General features: G+C 41.7%; 2 protein-coding genes across 26 annotated transcripts in view; one reads left to right on the top strand and one right to left on the bottom strand.

The window, feature by feature from the left end:
- PAX6 (paired box 6) overlaps nucleotides 1-10,851 on the top strand; it is a 29,043-nt gene extending 18,192 nt beyond the window's left edge. For 22 of the 24 annotated variants that reach the window (XM_030829471.1, XM_030829476.1, XM_030829466.1 and 19 more), the window contains 6 exons: nucleotides 4,912-5,070; nucleotides 5,563-5,645; nucleotides 5,869-6,019; nucleotides 6,118-6,233; nucleotides 8,886-9,036; nucleotides 9,733-10,851. In XM_030829471.1, coding sequence (XP_030685331.1) covers nucleotides 4,912-5,070; nucleotides 5,563-5,645; nucleotides 5,869-6,019; nucleotides 6,118-6,233; nucleotides 8,886-9,036; nucleotides 9,733-9,818 — 746 coding nt within the window. In that variant the 3' untranslated portion in view covers nucleotides 9,819-10,851. The remainder of the gene's footprint in view (nucleotides 1-4,911; nucleotides 5,071-5,562; nucleotides 5,646-5,868; nucleotides 6,020-6,117; nucleotides 6,234-8,885; nucleotides 9,037-9,732) is intronic. The other 2 variants (XM_030829461.1, XM_030829483.1) reach the window with 1 other exon arrangement.
- The window catches only part of ELP4 (elongator acetyltransferase complex subunit 4), a 258,564-nt gene continuing 252,223 nt past the window's right edge, over nucleotides 10,809-17,149 (bottom strand). The window contains exon 10 of one of the 2 annotated variants that reach the window (XM_003254370.4): nucleotides 10,809-16,374. In XM_003254370.4, coding sequence (XP_003254418.1) covers nucleotides 16,243-16,374 — 132 coding nt within the window. In that variant the 3' untranslated portion in view covers nucleotides 10,809-16,242. The remainder of the gene's footprint in view (nucleotides 16,375-17,149) is intronic. The other variant, XM_030829486.1, reaches the window with a different exon arrangement.

The following is a 17,149-nucleotide window of genomic DNA, read 5'->3' as shown; positions in this document are numbered from 1 at the left end:
GCGTCCGTGAGCTCTCGGACCGGCTCCGGATGCCCGGCGCCTCCATGGAGTCGGGCGAGGGAAGGGAAAATCGGTAACAGTATGCGAAATATCTGGTACAAAGGATGCTTCTGTCACTCGCAAGAATTTGTTATGGGAACAATCCTGTCGCTCTGTAATTGCTCATTAGAGAACGTTTTGTTTCTCATTAAGGCGACATGAATAAGCGTCTAGTTGAAGGAGACAGCTGTAGAAATGTTCCACAAGAGACCTCTGGACACGATTCGGCACCAATTGCCAATTAGACATGTCAGTTTTAAGAGCAGAAAACAATATAGGACGGACACTGGGAAGATAGAGAGCAAAGCGCTCGCTTCTTGTTTCCCAGCGCGGCCGCTCGGCCGGTGGAGGCCTCCTGACGCGCGGGGCCCGGGCTCCCCTGGGCGACCCCGCCCGCGCGGGCCCCGAACTCGACGCCTCCACGAGCGCAGAGGGCCCCCAGGCCCGCTCCCGCCTCTGGTGAGACTAGCGATTGACCCCACCGAGTGTAGGCAACCCCAACCCTGCCTGACTTTTGAAACCGTAGGATTCCCACGTGTAGACACTGGACACACCCAAGTGACACCCGAACTTCGCACTCACAAGCGTCCACCCCTCCGCCCCCAGCAATCTGAGGTCCTGGTGATCCCTCCCCTGACAAGAGTCTGGCCCACTTAGTCCGAGAAGTCTTGGGGAAGGACGCAGGGCACGGTGGCCTAGGCCTGGGAGGTCTGAGCCCAGAGCCTCCACTCCGGGCACTCCCCGGCGCGTGGGCTCTCATGAGCTTGGGGCGCAGGAGACACCCCCCTCCCGCTTCTTGGAGTTGGGCAGAAGCCGAGGACAGCAGCTTCCACCAGAGGTGGCGCCCGATTCGGGCGGATTTTCGTCCCCGGCAGTCTGAGGGCGGGAAGTGAGAGTCTAACCGGCTAGGGTCCGCCTGTGATGGTTGGGGCCGGAGGTGGAGCTAGTCCAGGGCTTTGCTCTTTAACGCGCTTAGTTGCTAGAAAATTCTGGGTCAACTGACAATCACCACCCCCCCACCCTCAAGTGAGGTTTTTGGGGGGTGATTGTCACCTCAGGCACAGGACCGTCGCCCCTAGTTGCGTGGGGAGGACACATGGGCCAAACGAAGCACAGAGTTGCCCGCGTGGGGGTAGCGGGCACTGGTGGCAAGCTTCCCTTCACGTTCCGGGGGAATCCTCAGACTTTTTGGTGCTAAGAGGGTCCCCCTCCCTCCCTAGCCCCCTTTCCCAGCCCAGGAAGCCTTTCTTGGGTTTTAAAGAGTCCATTACTCCAAAAGCATAAGGCGGAGGTTAGGTCTCAGAGGGAGACAAATATGGTTTCCATCTGATCAACGCCATGCGGCGGTGAATAAAATCGCGACGACGTGGGCTGACAACAACAAGAGACAACTCTATCCAGCCCCAATTCTCCGGCGATTTGGTGGTTTTAGGGATCACGGAGACACTTTTTGTTATCTCCTCCCCTTAACCCACCCCCACCCCCCATAATACCCAGGCCCTCTATAGGATTTAGTCAGCCTCTCTTTCAACAGATGCTACAATGTTTTGATCCGCGCTCCAGAGCTGAAAAGGTGCCGCAACCGGGTTGCTATCTTTTCTTGCTTGTTTTCCGCCTCACTGATTAAGACACTGAGAAACTAAGGAATGATTTTATTTCCCAGCAACTCTCTCTCTCTCTGTCTCTCTCTCTCCTCCTTCCAGGAAACAAATCCTATTCCCATCGTCAGATGGTCCTGGGGCTGGGATAATGGGAGGCGCTTTCACTCGCCGTCTCACGGATTAGGCTGGAAGGTGAACGGCACCCACTGAAGGCCCCTGCTTTGCGCGGCTCCGAGGGGGCGCCTTTTAAAGAGATATCTTAATTGTCCACCACTTAGGTTTATCGTAGGCGGGGAGCGGGGGGGGGGGGGGCGGAGTCGAGATCCAACTTCTAGTTTTATTTTGTTAAAAGCTTTAAGAGTGGAAGGCAAATCCACTAAAGTGGGGGAAAATGCACCCATTTTAAGTAAGAGCAGCCGCTAAGTCACCGCCTGGATGCAAACAGTTGCCGCTTCTAAAGTAACGAACTGTCCCCGTGCCGCTCTCCCCGTAGGGTAGAGAAGGGATCCTGCAGCGACAGGTTTCTTTTTGCTGGCCTGTAATTCCAATCCCCGCTTCCCATCTTTTTTTTTTTTTTTTCCCTAGATTTAAAATTGAGCTCTACTGTCCCTGCTGACTTTTATCTCTTAAGTGTCAGTTCTGGAGGCAGCACAGGGCCTGGCGGCGATCGCGTGCGTGCCTGTGTAAACCCGTGTGTATGTTTGTGTGAGACAGAACATGGATAAGAATGTGAATCTCCATGTTTTAAAATTAAGAAAATGTCAAAGAGGCAAGTGAGAGCAGAGCATGCTATCGGCGGGGGTCTTCGGAGGCAGTTTCGGCCAACTTTAATTGGCGAGATCGAATGTGCCAGAAAAGGGACCGAGATGGGGCCCCTAGGAAGGCAGGGGCATGAGTGGCCATGGGGAGATGGGCACTGTGTTCTCCTCAGTGCCCCCCACCCCATACCAGATGTGCACAGATTTTTGTCTGTTTTCCAAAAGCAATAACCCTCTGGCCTTTCTAGTTGGCTAAAAGGAGCTATTTCCAGTCTTCCTTCTTCACCAAACCCGAAAATAAAGCGAGGGGTGGGGGTGGTCGCTTCATTTCTTCCCTTGAAAAACGCTTTGAAAAGTCCCCGGAAACTTGGGGCAGTAAATTAGCACAGACGCTTGTGCCCGCACGCGTGAGCGCGTCTCCCTCAGCTAAGTAGCCCTCTTCGACCCCCACCTTTCTGATGGAGTGCAAAGACCCAGAGTCCAGCTGAGGCTCCGTTGCTAATATTCTCTGTCCCTCATCCTCCTTTTCCCTCTCTCCCACTCTTGTTCTGCCCTCGTGTCTCTTTTTCCTCTCAGCATTCTTTTCTGTCCTTTTTTTTTTTATACCTTTCTGGCCTCTGTGTTTTTTGAGCCCTCTTTTTCCCTCGATCGCCCTCTGTCCTTCCCCCAACCCAGGCCCCCCAATCCTTCCCCCTTGCTTCCACCCCCACCGCTGGTTTCCATCCTGCGTCCCCTCCATCTCCTCTATGTAGGAACCCGGCCCTGGTCCCCGTCCACTTCCCTGCCTACCCCCATGCTGGGCCCTGGCCCCCCATCCACCCTCCATCCCCCCAGTCAAGCGCCCTAAATAGCACGGAGGCGCCCGCTCTTCGGACAGTGATTAATGATAGCAGAGCAGAGGGGTTAACACACTTCACTGAAAAGTCTGTTGACTGAGCTTCTTGTAACACAATGTGGCCCGCTGCACGCCTCAAGAGAATCCTTTTGTTGTCCGCGCTCATTGTAGCCTCAAAATTCTGCCCACGAAAGTTTGCCAACGCTCCTGCCCCAGGAGTTTAATAGTTTCCCTTACTCGCGGGGCATTGTGCAGCGCTGAAAAGCAGCCCCTCGCTATTCAAGTGTTGGTGGTCATCTCAATAGATCTCTAAGGGCCCATATGGTGGCCAGTGCCGATGAATCCGCCTGTTTAAATGGGGGAGAAAGTTGGGGTTTTAAAACATTTCAAAGTTCCTGAAAAGATCCCACTAGATCCTGTCACAATTCCCTGAACTCTTTGAAGGCGCAGCCTATTGTCTCCTGGTTATAAATAATATTCTTGGCCAAGTCGATTCCCACCAAGGCGCTCCTAGGGGCCCCTCCACCCTGCCTCTGGCCAAGTTTTGAGGATAGGGAGGTGGATAGCCCATGTTGGTATCCCCTGGGGGTCATTTCAGGACCCCAGACCCAGGACCCAGCCTGTAGTGGCCCTGGAGGCCCAGTCAGGGTTTAGGCAATCCTGCTTCCCTTCACTGTGGCCTTACAGGCAAGGTGCAAACCGGGAGCCAGCTAGCCCAAGTGCACATGTTGCCCTCCAGGCAGCAAGGGAAAGCAATAAAACTTTCCCCCTGTATGATGATAGAAATTACATTAAAAGTGGTGGAAATGCCCTAATTAAAAATGTAGCACTTAAATGATATGCCAAAGATTCAGCTGCAGCATAGAATATTTAGCTAGTTAGTGAACTCTCTACTATTTCTTTTTTAAAATTACACGTTAAAAATTTAAAAGAAATCTTACTTTTCTCTGGTGCAACACATTACAAAGAATGGACAGTCCTTTTATCTAAATATAAAATTCCATTTTCAGCAATTATAGCCTGTTCTTGGTGATGATATAATTACAGCTGTGCTCGTAATAGGTGTCAAGGCGAAGCGCACTCATACAATAGTTGAATAAAACTGCAGAACAATGCGAGCACTTCTAAATTCATAACCTTTAAAATGAAATTGACTGTGCAGAATTCAAATAAAAACTAGATAAATATTTTTTTAAAAAGATTACAAGCTTGGTTTGGTTTCTTAATAGCATTTTCTACAAACCTATCAACATCTAATTGATTAGATAGGAATTACTGATTATAGATCAACTGAAATCTTGAACATCACTCTTCTATTTTCCCAACACAGCCATAGGTAAAGAGATTCTGTAGGGAATGGAGTGAGGCATTTGGGGAGATGGGGTTACTTATAAAAGATCATTTTAATTGGAAACTTCAGTGCTTATTTTTTCATTCAAGAAATGCCACTTAGTGTGTGTATTATAAAGTCTCATCTTGATAAAAACAAAGAAAATGGCGTTCAGGTAACTAACGTCACAAATGTATTTTTTTAAAAGAAGGCCGACAGTTACCTTGGGAATGTTTTAGTGAGGCTGTCGGGATATAATGCTCTTGGAGTTTAAGACGACACCAGGCCCCTTTTGGAGGTGCCAAGTTATTCCAAATTTCTCTTACCGTCCTATTCTTTTTGTTCCAGATGGCTGCCAGCAACAGGAAGGAGGGGGAGAGAATACCAACTCCATCAGCTCCAACGGAGAAGATTCAGATGAGGCTCAAATGCGACTTCAGCTGAAGCGGAAGCTGCAAAGAAATAGAACATCCTTTACCCAAGAGCAAATTGAGGCCCTGGAGAAAGGTGATAGAGTTTTTCAAAGTAGAGAAGCAGTAAATCAAAGTAAATGCCACATCTTCAGTACAAAGAGCTAAATTTAGCCAGGGCCCTTTGCATAGAGGAATGAAAAGATTTCTTTTTTCTGTCTTTTTATTTCTCTGGGCATCTTTTCAGTGTGTGTGTGTGTGTGTGTGTGGTGTGTGTGTGTGTGGTGTGTGTGTGTGTGTTTCTTCTTGTCATCTACCAGTAATTCAAAGACTAAATGTCTGACTTATAAGGAAAAATGATGATTTGGCTATTTCAGGCCACAGAAAGGTCACTGAATGTCATTCCAAAGAAAATTTAACTTGGTTCTGGTGGGAAAGTTCTTCCAAGTACAGTCAACACTAGAAGCATTTTAAAGGGAATTGGTGGAGGTAATGGGAGTGGGGAGGTGGGAACCAGCTTGATCCACAGTTTGGTCAACATATTTTGTGTCATTCTGGCACAATACGGAAAATCAACTTACTCTTTCAGAGTTTGAGAGAACCCATTATCCAGATGTGTTTGCCCGAGAAAGACTAGCAGCCAAAATAGATCTACCTGAAGCAAGAATACAGGTACCGAGAGACTGTGCAGTTTCACACTTTGTGATTCATACCATTTGTCTTTCCTAGAGACAGAGGTGCTTGTACAGAGCACTATTTATTTATAGGACTAATAACAGGTTCAGTCTGCTAAATGCTCTGCTGCCATGGGTGTGGGGAGGGCAGCAGTGGAGGTGCCAAGGTGGGGCTGGGCTCGACATAGACACAGTGCTAACCTGTCCCACCTGATTTCCAGGTATGGTTTTCTAATCGAAGGGCCAAATGGAGAAGAGAAGAAAAACTGAGGAATCAGAGAAGACAGGCCAGCAACACACCTAGTCATATTCCTATCAGCAGTAGTTTCAGCACCAGTGTCTACCAACCAATTCCACAACCCACCACACCTGGTAATTTGAAATACTAATACTACGAATCAATGTCTTTAAACCTGTTTGCTCCGGGCTCTGACTCTCACCCTGACTACTGTCATTTCTCTTGCCCCCAGTTTCCTCCTTCACATCTGGCTCCATGTTGGGCCGAACAGACACAGCCCTCACAAACACCTACAGCGCTCTGCCGCCTATGCCCAGCTTCACCATGGCAAATAACCTGCCTATGCAAGTAAGTGCGGCTGGTGGTGGCCTGCATAATCCAGGCCCCAGAGAAGTGAGGAGCGGCTCAGGGCCTGCAGACCTCATTGGCTGTGTCTGCACCCTTGACAGCTTTTCGCACTACAGTCATTGGCTTGACCAGTCAAGTCGGAGACAGTCAATCCCATCACTTTTAAGTGATTGACTCATTAATTCATGCCCTAAAAAAATTAGTAATAAAAATCTGTCCAGTTTTGTCAAGTTGATCTGCCTTTTATTATACTGTTACCTTGATAATGTTGGGTGGTGGTGGGGCATGTTTTGGGTACCAGGGAGCCTTGCACTAGAAAGTGGAAATAATGCTGGCACATTATCAGATAGCAGGAGATTAGTAGTTTAAAATTTGCGTTTATATTAACGTGTTTGTATGCTAAATATATAATCTGTGCATGCATTTGGGGCATGACTTAGGGTATATGTGATAAACTAGTGAGAAAGAAAAAAAAGGATTGGAAATGGGATTCATATTTACATGGTGAGATATACATAATATAATGAGAACGCTAGTTTTCTGTCTGTATCTACAATAAGAAAAGGCATAGCAGGTATTTGCTGGAAATTTAGTGTGTCTTTGCTGTGAATGGTGTGACGAGTTTGTGGCCCTCCTAGCTGCCTGGGAAGCTTGATGCTATTCACTTGGTATGACAGCCTACCTCTCCTCTTAGTTCTGTCCCAAATATCTATTAGCCCCTACATTTAGAGGTTCTGCACTAGGTTCACCCTTTATGATGTAAGTTGGATAAGGCAGATGGTTTGTACTAGACCTTTGTTGCTGGATGGATTCTTGATAGGAAAGACGTCCGTCTTCTGGTAGGCCTTTCCCAGTGGTTTTCCTAGAACTCCTGTTTGTGCAACAATTAGAGATATTAGATGGTACGATATTGGCCAGCATGAGCCTCAGCTGGAAACAGTTCTGGGGCTACACTGATTGTTTATTCTCCACTGAACATTTTTTGCTGGATTTCAAATCCAAATAACAGCAAAATAAATGTTTCACAGTCTTCAGACTAATATAGGAGCAGCTAGATAAGCAACTTCAGAGGAATTATTCACATGTTCATTTTTATTGCATCTGGATATTATTGGCCATAGTGCAATTGATGTAAATTAAGGGATTAACAGCCCATTAGTTGGTGTTGCTATAACTGCGTTGGATTTTTCCAGAAGTCAGGTTGCCTAGAGGAAGTCATTGCAGGAATTAGAAACAAATGCAAGCTGAATTTCTGGCAGGGCCCTCAAGGCCTGTTTGCCTCTTTGAACTTGATGTTAGCATTCATCATCTGACTTTAATAAGGCCACAGAGTGTCTTGTTCAGTTTCATATATTGTAACAACATCCAGGTTTCTGTGAAGATAGCAAAATGTGTATGTAAGAAAATAATAAGACAAACAAGTAGATGCTGCGATTATATTAGGGCTGTTTCCACATACAGACCGGTGTGGGGAATCAATCTATTTCAAACATTGACTTTTAAAAATTACGTAATTTGTATAATTCAAAAAGTACATGCATTCATTAAGCATAAAGAAAATCAAAATGATCAATAACTTTACTCTTCAGAGAAAACTACTCTTTGAATTTTGGAGTGAGTGAGCCCATTTGTCTAACCATTAATTCATTCTCTTGACCCAAAATCATCATTTTACAAATGGTGTCTTCCTCTGGACCTTCTCTGATATGCTTCCCTCTCTGAGCATACGGATTTTGGAAATTAAACATTTCTCCAGTTTGCAGAGAAGAGAAAGATAGTATACTGTACTATCATCTGACCTGCTGGTTCCCGACACACTTCTTTTAATTCATCCCAAGTTTGCTGCCATGGGATAGTACCATGAGAGCTCATGAGGCATTTTGTCAGGAGAAAGATTGATCTCCTCAGTGCTGCCATTCCGAACAGTTCGAGGGTAGCAACAGTTTTCTAGTTATAAGTCAGTCTGGGCTTTTGGGTCTATTAGGAAGTCATGGTTAATTCTCAGGATGGAGGTGGGTTACATTTACTAACTCAATCTGGGGTTTGGGTCTATTAGGAAGTCGTAGTTAATTCTCAGGATGGGGGTGGTTATATTTACTAACGCTTCTGAGCACTTTAACTTGGGGTCATTACAGATCTGCTTCTTCAAAGAATCTTTAATCCCATGAGTGAAATGTTCCCAAGGTCCCTGAACCATACTTTACTGAGAGCTCCTCCCACTGCTCTCTGTCCCAAAGCTTGAGATATGGGCTTTGGGGGTCACAGGATTCCCAAATAAATCCAGATTTGCAGGGAGAGGGGATGTATTTTGATGAAGGTCCTCATGCTATAGGTTCTTCAAAGATGCCAGCAGAGGTTAGAGACAAAAATCCTATTAATTTATGGATAGTAGCAACCATCTAGCTGGACAGTTGTCAGAACCTACAGTTCTTTAGAGGCTCGATACATAGGCAACTTTCTTCTAGCTGTGGCCAGTGGAAGGACTAGCTCGAGGCCCAATCTTAGATTTCGCGTATGGAATTCCAGTACTTCACGTGAAGGCATCTTTAATGATCAGACTTGTTGGCAGAGTTCCTCGGGAGGAGGGAGCCTGGGGGTTGTGGCTGTGTGATGTGCTCCTCAGTAACCACAGGTTTGCCTCTCTCCTCACAGCCCCCAGTCCCCAGCCAGACCTCCTCATACTCCTGCATGCTGCCCACCAGCCCTTCGGTGAATGGGCGGAGTTATGATACCTACACCCCCCCACATATGCAGACACACATGAACAGTCAGCCAATGGGCACCTCGGGCACCACTTCAACAGGTGAGCCACTGCTTTCTGCAGGCTGCACAGAGGTGGCCTGTACAGTTTCTTTTGCCAGGTGATCTCTCTTCACTAGAAGTTTACCCAAACAGAATCTCCTGGTCTTGTGGGAGGGCGTGTTTAACTCTTTGCTGTCCTTGTCCCTGGGGGATGGGGATTGAAAAGGGAAATTCAGTTAAGCTAATTAGTAACTTTACACCATATAGACAAAAACTAAAATTGTTTTTCCTGAATTTGGTCACAAAAGTTGGTATGAAGACAAGGCCTGAGACTGCAAGTTTTCTGAGGATAGATTATTAGACGAAGCTCAGTAGGGGGCCCACTGAGCTGTAGGTGCGTGCTTGTTGAAATGCTTCTTGCCCTCATAGCTCCTCTAGACCTTTTGCTGGAAATAAAAAGTGACACATTGGTTTTCCAGAGACAGCTTTATTGTAAAAGTTCCAAACATGCAAACAAACAGAGGATTTTTTTCTTTTCTTTTGGATTGGGGTGGGGGGTACTTGGGATCCAGTAGGTATATATAAACATGTCGTCTAGTTTCTGAAGGTGCTACTTTTATTTGTAACAATTGAAGTTTTTTTAATACAGTAAAAAATGTTAGAAAGTATTAGTTTTTTTGTAAACCTATAAATTTGTATTCCATGTCTGTTTCTCAAAGGGAATATCTACATGGCTATTTCTTTCATCCACTTCTAGGACTCATTTCCCCTGGTGTGTCAGTTCCAGTTCAAGTTCCCGGAAGTGAACCTGATATGTCTCAATACTGGCCAAGATTACAGTAAAAAAAAAAAAAAAAAAAAAAAAAAGGAAAGGAAATATTGTGTTAATTCAGTCAGTGACTATGGGGACACAACAGTTGAGCTTTCAGGAAAGAAAGAAAAATGGCTGTTAGAGGCGCTTCAGTTCTACAACTGTGTCCTGTATTGTACCACTGGGGAAGGAATGGACTTGAAACGAGGACCTTTGTATACAGAAGGCACGATATCAGTTGGAACAAATCTTCATTTTGGTATCCAAACTTTTATTCATTTTGGTGTATTATTTGTAAATGGGCATTTGTATGTTATAATGAAAAAAAGAACAATGTAGACTGGATGGATGTTTGATCTGTGTTGGTCATGAAGTTGTTTTTTTTTTTTTTTAAAAAGAAAACCATGATCAACAAGCTTTGCCACGAATTTAAGAGTTTTATCAAGATATATCGAATACTTCTACCCATCTGTTCATAGTTTATGGACTGATGTTCCAAGTTTGTATCATTCCTTTGCATATAATTAAACCTGGAACAACATGCACTAGATTTATGTCAGAAATATCTGTTGGTTTTCCAAAGGTTGTTAACAGATGAAGTTTATGTGCAAAAAAGGGTAAGATATAAATTCAAGGAAGAAAAAAAGTTGATAGCTAAAAGGTAGAGTGTGTCTTCGATATAATCCAATTTGTTTTATGTCAAAATGTAAGTATTTGTCTTCCCTAGAAATCCTCAGAATGATTTCTATAATAAAGTTAATTTCATTTATATTTGACAAGAATACTCTATAGATGTTTTATACACATTTTCATGCAATCATACGTTTCTTTTTTGGCCAGCAAAAGTTAATTGTTCTTAGATATAGTTGTATTACTGTTCACGGTCCAATCATTTTGTGCATCTAGAGTTCATTCCTAATCAATTAAAAGTGCTTGCAAGAGTTTTAAACTTAAGTGTTTTGAAGTTGTTCACAACTACATATCAAAATTAACCATTGTTGATTGTAAAAAACCATGCCAAAGCCTTTGTATTTCCTTTATTATACAGTTTTCTTTTTAACCTTATAGTGTGGTGTTACAAATTTTATTTCCATGTTAGATCAACATTCTAAACCAATGGTTACTTTCATACACACTCTGTTTTACATCCTGATGATCTTTAAAAAATAATCCTTATAGATACCATAAATCAAAAATGTGTTAGAAAAAAATTCCACTTATAGCTGGGTGTAGATCTGTGCCCATTTATACCCACAACATATATACAAAATGGTAACATTTCCCAGTTAGCCATTTAATTCAAAAGCTCAAAGTCTAGAAATAATTTAAAAATGCAACAAGCGATTAGCTAGGAATTGTTTTTTGAATTAGGACTGGCATTTTCAATCTGGGCAGGTTTCCATTGTCAGCCTATTTCAACAATGATTTCGCTGAAGTATATTCAAAAGTAGATTTCTTAAAGGAGACTTTCTGAAAGCTGTTGCCTTTTTCAAATAGGCCCTCTCCCTTTTCTGTCTCCCTCCCCTTTGCACAAGAGGCATCATTTCCCATTGAACCACTACAGCTGTTCCCATTTGAATCTTGCTTTCTGTGTGGTTGTGGATGGTTGGAGGGTGGAGGGGGGATGTTGCATGTCAAGGAATAATGAGCACAGACACATCAACAGACAACAACAAAGCAGACTGTGACTGGCCGGTGGGAATTAAAGGCCTTCAGTCATTGGCAGCTTAAGCCAAACATTCCCAAATCTATGAAGCAGGGCCCATTGTTGGTCAGTTGTTATTTGCAATGAAGCACAGATCTGATCATGTTTAAAGTGGAGGCACGCAGGGCAGGAGTGCTTGAGCCCAAGCAAAGGATGGAAAAAAATAAGCCTTTGTTGGGTAAAAAAGGCCTGTCTGAGACTTTTATTTGTTCTGTGCAACATATAAGTCAATACAGATAAGTCTTCCTCTGCAAACTTCAGTAAAAAGCCTGGGGGTTCTGGCAGTCTAGATTAAAATGCTTGCACATGCAGAAACCTCTGGGGACAAAGACACATTTCCACTGAATTATACTCTGCTGTAAAAAAATCCCCAAAAGCAAATGATCAGAAATGTAGAAATTAATGGAAGGATTTAAACATGACCTTCTTGTTCAATATCTACTGTTTTTTAGTTAAGGAATTACTTGTGAACAGGTAATTGAGATTCATCACTCCAGCATGAAATATAATAATAATTTTATTCCACCAGAGTTGCTGCACATTTGGAGACACCTTCCTAAGTTGCAGTTTTTGTATGTGTGCATGTAGTTCTGTTCAGTGTCAGCCTGCACTGCACAGCGGCACATTTCTGCAGGGGAGTGCACACACATATGCACTGTTGGTACAATTGCCGGTGCAGACATTTCTACCTCCTGACATTTTGCAGCCTATATTCCCTTAGGGCCGTGTGCTGAGGGAACTGTCAGAGAAGGGCTATGTGGGAGTGCATGCCACAGCTGCTGGCTGGCTTACTTCTTCCTTCTCACTGGCTATAATTTCCACCACGGTCAGGCAGCCAGTTCCGGCCCGCGGTTCTGTTGTGTAGAGAGCAGAGACTTTGGAGACCTGGGTGTGGCACGCCAGGTGCAAAAGGTGGGAATGGGAGAAAAGGAGTGATGTGGGAGCGGAGGATCTGTATGTGTGCACTTGGGCACGTATATGTGTGCTCTAAAGGTCAGGATTGCCAGGGCAAAGTGGCACAGTCTGGTATAGTCTGAAGAAGTGGCTGCTCAGCTGCAGAAGCCCTCTGGTCCAGCAGGATGGGAATGGCTGCCTTGCCTTCTGCCCACACCCTAGGGACATGAGCTGTCCTTCCAAACAGAGCTCCAGGCACTCTCTTGGGGACAGCATGGCAGGCACTGTGTGGTAGCAGTGCCTGGGAGTTGGCCTTTTACTCATTGTTGAAATAATTTATTTTTGTTTATTATTTATTTAACGATACATATATTTATATATTTATCAATGGGGTATCTGCAGGGATGTTTTGACACCATCTTCCAGGATGGAGATTACCTGTGAAGACTTCAGTAGAATCCCAGGACTAAAAGTCTAAAATTTTTCTCCAACCTTGACTGACTTGGGAAAACCAGGTGAATAGAGTAAGAGCTGAATATTTTAAGTAATAAACGTTCAAACTGCTCTAAGTAAAAAAATGCATTTTACTGCAATGAATTTCCACAATACTTCCCCCCCAAAGCTATGCTTCCTAACCGTTAAATGGTAAACAACTGGTTTCTTGCTACAGCGCACAGCTATTTCTTCTTACTTTTTATCATCACTAGGTTTCCTAAGATTCACTCATACAGTATTATTTGAAGATTCAGCTTTGTTCCGTGAATGTCATCTTAGGATTGTGTCTATATTCTTTTGCTTATTTCTTTTTACTCTGGGCCTCTCATATTAGTAAGATTTTAAAAAGCCTGTTCTTCTCTGTATGTTTGGCTCACCAAGGCCAAATATATATTCTTCTCTTTTTCATTTCTCAAGAATAAACCTCATCTGCTTTTTTGTTTTTCTGTGTTTTGGCTTGGTACTGAATGACTCAACTTCTCAGTTTTAAAGTTCAAAGTGTAAGTACTTAGGGTTAGTACTGCCTATTTCAATAACGTTAATGGTGACTATCTTTGGAAAGCAGTAACATGCTGTCTTAGAAATGACATTAATAATGGGCTTAAACAAATGAATAGGGAAGTCCCCCCACTCTCCTTTTGTGTGCCTATGTGTGTCTGATTTGTTAAAAGATGGACAGGGAATTGATTGCAGAGTGTCGTTTCCTTCTAAAGTAGTTTTATTTTGTCTGCTGTTAGTATTTAAAGATCCTGGAGGTGGACATAAGGAATAAATGGAAGAGAAAAGTAGATATTGTATAGTGGCTACTAAAAGGAAATTCAAAAAGTCTTAGAACCCGAGCACCTGAGCAAACTGCAGTAGTCAAAATATTTATCTCATGTTAAAGGCAAATCTAGTGTAAGAAATGAATACCATATAGGGTTTTGAAGTTCATATACTAGAAACACTTAAAAGATATCATTTCAGATACTATGTTTGGCATTGTTCTTAAGTATTTGTATCTTTGAGTCAAGCTGATAATTTAAAAAAATCTGTTAATGGAGTGTATATTTCATAATGTATCAAAATGGTGTCTATACCTAAGGTAGCATTATTGAAGAGAGATATGTTTATGTAGTAAGTTATTAACATAATGAGTAACAAATAATGTTTCCAGAAGAAAGGAAAACACATTTTCAGCGTGGGTTTTTATCAGAGGAAGACAAAAATATACACCCCTCTCCAGTAGCTTATTTTTACAAAGCCAGCCCAGTGAATTAGAAAAGCAAAGCCACTTGGATATGATTTTTGGAAAGCCCAGGTACTCTTATTATTCAAAATGCACTTTTACTGAGTTTGAAAAGTTTCTTTTATATTTAAAATAAGGGTTCAAATATGCATATTCAATTTTTATAGTATTTATCTATTTGCAAAGCATATATTAACAAGTAATTGGCTGTTAATTTTATAGACATGGTAGCCAGGGAAGTAAATCAATGACCTATTAAGTATTTTGACAAGCAATTTACATATCTGATGACCTCACATCTCTTTTCCAGCGAGTCAAATGCTATGTAATTGTTCCATTGTGTGTTGTACAAAATGAATCAACACGGTAAGAAAAAGGTTACAGTTATTAAAATAATAACCTGACTAAAATACTCATTTGAATTTATTCAGAATGTTCATAATGCTTTCAAAGGACATAGCAGAGCTTTTGTGGAGTATCCGCACAACATTATTTATTATCTATGGACTAAATCAATTTTTTGAAGTTGCTTTAAAATTTAAAAGCACCTTTGCTTAATATAAAGCCCTTTAATTTTAACTGACAGATCAATTCTGAAACTTTATTTTGAAAAGAAAATGGGGAAGAATCTGTGTCTTTAGAATTAAAAGAAATGAAAAAAATAAACCAGACATTCTAAAAAAATAGAATAAGAAACCTGATTTTTAGTACTAATGAAATAGCGGGTGACAAAATAGTTGTCTTTTTGATTTTGATCACAAAAAATAAACTCGTAGTGACAGGATATGATGGAGAGATTTGACATCCTGGCAAATCACTGTCATTGATTCAATTATTCTAATTCTGAATAAAAGCTGTATACAGTATGTGTTTATGCTACAGTGGGTTTTTTTAAGTGACTGACATTCATCATATTGGTTAGACAGTTTTAAAAACCTAGTCTTTGTTTTCTACAATGTTGTCAAGAACAAGTAAAGTATAATTTGTGGTATATTAAAAGCAAGCTGCTTAAAAATGCTAGTTATAACTGCTTCAAAATATTAAATACATTTGAAAATGTATTTTGGAAATTCAGTTTCTCCCAATGGATGTTAAACACCTTTTAAAAAATCAAGACTTTTAAATATGCAAGTTACTTTTTAACTTTCATTTTTTATCTATTATCTGTCAAAAGCTTTGAGAATATAGAATTATAATTAAAACACCTAGTGTTTCATATGAAAACTGGTTCAATATGCTATACCCCCCCAAAGACATGTGTACATGGTTAGAAATTTACACACTCAACCAATGTTCATAATTAACAAAAGGTTTATGTGATGCAATGGAAATCTGAGTTAGTTTCATTTTTTCACTGTCTCAGACCTATGTTCTGTAAAATCTCTCAACAAGCCCCAGCATATGTTTTTCTCCTGGTATCCTAGCATTAATGTAGCTGTCAGTTTGAATTTCAATCCTGAATGATGCCTGTTGACATAATTTCATAGTACTGACTTCAATTGTTTAGGATTACTAAAGTAAAGACCATCCACTTCTTTTTTCTATGTTTCCTATCACTCAAGTTCTTTATATTTAATAACTACTATGGTAGACTAATTATCTCTAGTGGAGTCTAAATCCCAAAATATTATTTTGTCTTTATCAATTTAATAACTGGATACATAAATGCAAATTTATTTTATATATTAGTAAACACATTTTCATTAAAAAAACTTAGCATTTTTGGTGGCAAGTGACTGTTTCTGTAATAAAGAGAAAGTATGTTTTCATATACAATCTTGAATTTCATCATGTTTTGTATGCTACCTGCTGTGACATGCACTTTACCATGACACTAAATGCCTTAGTACACACACGAATGACCACTGTCAGGCATCTTGAGATTTTGACATTTTTTGGCATTTATTTAAAAATAAAATTATTTTCTCTATAGCATGAAGGAAAAATTTAAAAGTATTTCTGCTGTGCTATTTCTGTAAAAAGTTAAAAAATGAGAAATGGTGGCTCCATTTTATAATCCTGTGTTTTTCAAGGAGTGGAGGGTCAAATTGTGAAGAAAAATATTTACATAAGCTATTAGCAATCATAATTAGAGTGTCATAGAATTCTGCATGCAACGACTAAGGAGGAATCCCTAGAAGTCCAGGTGCCTCTTGCCTCCGGCCATCATGCCACAGCCTGGGCCCAGCCGCTTGGCGGATTCTGCCAGATCCATTTTGCTTGAGCGGCTCACTGTGTCTGACAAGTCTGGAGGCAAATGCAGTCGCTATGGCAGAAGATTTCAGGAGAAGAAAAAAAAGAAGAAAAAAAATTAATTTTGCTTTGGCTAGCATATTTCAGAATACAATATTATGCTCTGTTGATCAGCATTTAGTCTTGCATATAAAATTCCTGCTAAAACAATTCTTCAGACTGAATTCCAGTATAATCACCTCCTGTTCCTACTGGATTTTACAAATTACAGCCATCACAGAAACTGTACCAGGAATTTTAGTGGAACATTTTCAGTGTCCAAACCAAAATGTATTAAGATCTTTTCTCATTAGGTAGAAGTGAACACATGTAAACACATAAATAACAGCAACGTTGGAAATATCGCATAAATAACGGCAGGCGTCTTTTTTCTTCTTGGCTTTGTTTTATTTTGCCAGAGCTCCAACATGCAATTTTTAAGGTCAAATGTAGCTTTTCAGCAATTATAGATTCCCATGAATACTTGTTTGTCTTTGTTTATTAGTTGACCCGACGATTCTTTTTCAAGGTTATACTTTTCTCTAGGAACTTAAAATTTTCACAGAAGCATTGACAACATAAAAAAATGATACCAACCGGAGGGGCAATTTTTTCATATGTTCAGGTAAGTCAGCCATAGCATCTATTACGGGTCTTGGTAAGTTTGTTTCTATGCATAACGTTGGGTCATGTTTTCAAAAGTATAGTGTTGCTCTGAACACCCTCCCAACCCCGCCCATCCCAACCGTTTTTCTGCAGATACAGGCTGATTTAAACTGACCCCAGCAACTGACCACGATTACAGAAGT

The sequence above is a fragment of the Nomascus leucogenys genome, chromosome 15 (assembly GCF_006542625.1).
Source record: "Nomascus leucogenys isolate Asia chromosome 15, Asia_NLE_v1, whole genome shotgun sequence".
NCBI lineage: Eukaryota > Metazoa > Chordata > Mammalia > Primates > Hylobatidae > Nomascus > Nomascus leucogenys.
This window is presented reverse-complemented; position numbering and strand designations above follow the sequence as displayed.